The 2,146-nt window shown below is 52.5% G+C and overlaps 1 protein-coding gene across 1 annotated transcript; it reads left to right on the top strand.

Moving 5' to 3' along the window:
* Nucleotides 1–615: 615 nt before the first annotated feature.
* On the top strand, nt 616–2,146 carry LOC132808115 (gastrula zinc finger protein XlCGF7.1-like). The gene has a single exon (XM_060822003.1). It carries the CDS (start codon nt 899–901, stop codon nt 1,820–1,822), a length of 924 nt encoding a protein of 307 aa, XP_060677986.1. The 5' UTR covers nt 616–898; the 3' UTR covers nt 1,823–2,146.

Here is a 2,146-nt window from a genome sequence, read left to right as displayed (position 1 = left end):
ACAGCCTCAGCACTAAAATGGTGTCCTTTTGAACTCTCAGGTCAGGGTTTTGTAACAGCAAAGATTTATTTTCTCTGGGACTGCCCTGCTTGCAAGGGGTATAAGAATCCATTATAATTGACAGCAACTGACCGTTAATTACAAAGTTTTTAATAGTACCGAGTTTCGTTTCAGGGTCAGAATCAAACACGGTCATTAATTTCACAAGGGAATGACCGTGAATGTTATCACTTGGTGTCCTGTTCATACAGATTCACTGATGCTAAGGCAAACGTTCTTAATTGTCTTACAGCATCCTGTTATCACTTGGTAAGCCCAGGTGTCCCTATCTTTTGCATTCTTTCAGATCCCCCCTTTTCTGAGCCTTGCTGTCTATTTTCTAGTGCAGTAAATGTGTTCTATAATTCAGCATTACATTTAGTCTAAATGTTTAAAGACAAGTTTTAAGGCTATAGACCTTCTCAGTGACAATGATGACTTTTGTAATCTCTTTTTACAGAGTATTTGATCTGAAAACTGAAGTTTAAAAATCAACAGATGAAGGGCTTATGCCCAAAACACTGACTCTCCTGCTCCTCAGATGCTGCCTGACCTGCTGTGCTTTTCCACACTTTTTGACTCGGACTCCCAAGCGTCTGCTGTCCTCAATTTCAAGTCAATGTCTGACAGTCGTTCAGTCCTTTGGGCCTGTAACGAGTTTTGACTAAGATTCTGTGAGAAAGAGCAAAGTTTTTTGGTCCCTGTTTCAGTACGTTTTCAGCATCAGTGGGACTGAATGAGAGACCCGACTGTTACTGCACACTGAGTGTGGAACCTAAAACAGTTATCCAGCCTGGAAAGAGGAATTCACGGTGGGGAGGGACTGTACACGTGTTTGTGTACCGCTGAAGCTTCAGCCATGGAGAAACCCGAGGAATCCCTCCCCGTGGAGAAATCTTGGAAGTGTGGCGACTGTGGGAAAGGCTTCCATGTCCCGTCTGTCCTGGAGGCTCATCGGCGCAGTCACACTGGGGTCAGGCCATTCTCCTGCCCTGAGTGTGGGAAGGGATTCAGCAGTTCCTACACCCTGCTGAGGCACAGACGGGTCCACACAGGGGAGAGGCCCTTCAGCTGCCCAGAGTGCGGGAAGGCCTTCAGCAATTCCTCTGACCTACTGAAGCACCAGCGGGTCCACACCAGGGAGAGACCATTCGCCTGCCCAGAGTGTGGGAAGGAGTTCAGCAGTTCCTCCGCCTTGCTGACCCACCGGCGGGTCCACACGGGGGAGAAGCCCTTCAGCTGCCCCAAGTGTGGGAAGGCCTTCACCCAGGCCTTTTCCCTGCTGAGGCACCAGAGTGTCCACACCGGGGAGAGACCATTCGCCTGCCCAGAGTGCGGGAAGGGGTTCAGCGATTCCTCTGCCCTGCTGACCCACCGGCGGGTCCACACAGGGGAGAGGCCTTTCAGCTGCCCTGAGTGTGGGAAGGCCTTCACACATGCCTCCAACCTGCTGACCCACCGGTGGGTCCATACCAGGGAGAGGCCCTTCAGTTGCCCCGAGTGTGGGAAGGCCTTCAGCAATTTCTCCCACGTGGTGATCCACCGGCGGGTCCACTCCGGGGAGAGGCCATTCACTTGTCCTGAGTGCGGAAAGGCCTTCAGCAATTCCTCTGACTTACTGAAGCACCAGCGGGTTCACACCGGCGAGCGGCCCTTCAGCTGCCCTGTGTGTGGGAAGGCCTTCACCCAGTCCTGCAACTTGCAGAGGCACCAGCGGGGGCACCAGCGCTCCCAACAATCGGATTCTGCCGGTGAGGCTGCTGTGGGTCACCCCCAGGACTGAACCTCCTGCCCAGTCTGACAGTGGGAGAGTTGGTGGGCTTGTTTTGTTTTCTGCTGGACAGCACCCACTCCCACGGTGGCTCAGTGGTGAGTAGCATTGCCTCCCAGTGCCAGGGACCTGGCTTTGATTCCACTATTGGGGCAACTATCTGTGTGGCGTTTGTACATTCTCCTCTTGTGCCTGTGTGGGTTTTCTCTGGGTGTTCCGGTTTCCTCCCACAGTCCAAAGGTGTGCAGGTAGGGTGGATTGGCGAAGCTAAATTGTCCCAGTGTTCAGGGATGTGTCGGTGTGGTGTATTAGTCAGGGGAAATGTCGAGTAATAGG

The sequence above is a fragment of the Hemiscyllium ocellatum genome (assembly GCF_020745735.1).
Source record: "Hemiscyllium ocellatum isolate sHemOce1 chromosome 27 unlocalized genomic scaffold, sHemOce1.pat.X.cur. SUPER_27_unloc_31, whole genome shotgun sequence".
Lineage (NCBI taxonomy): Eukaryota > Metazoa > Chordata > Chondrichthyes > Orectolobiformes > Hemiscylliidae > Hemiscyllium > Hemiscyllium ocellatum.
This window is presented reverse-complemented; position numbering and strand designations above follow the sequence as displayed.

What these genes read in the sequence shown, in the direction of transcription:
- LOC132808115 (XM_060822003.1), top strand. Translation starts at nt 899, where the DNA reads ATGGAGAAACCCGAGGAATCCCTCCCCGTGGAGAAATCTTGGAAGTGT.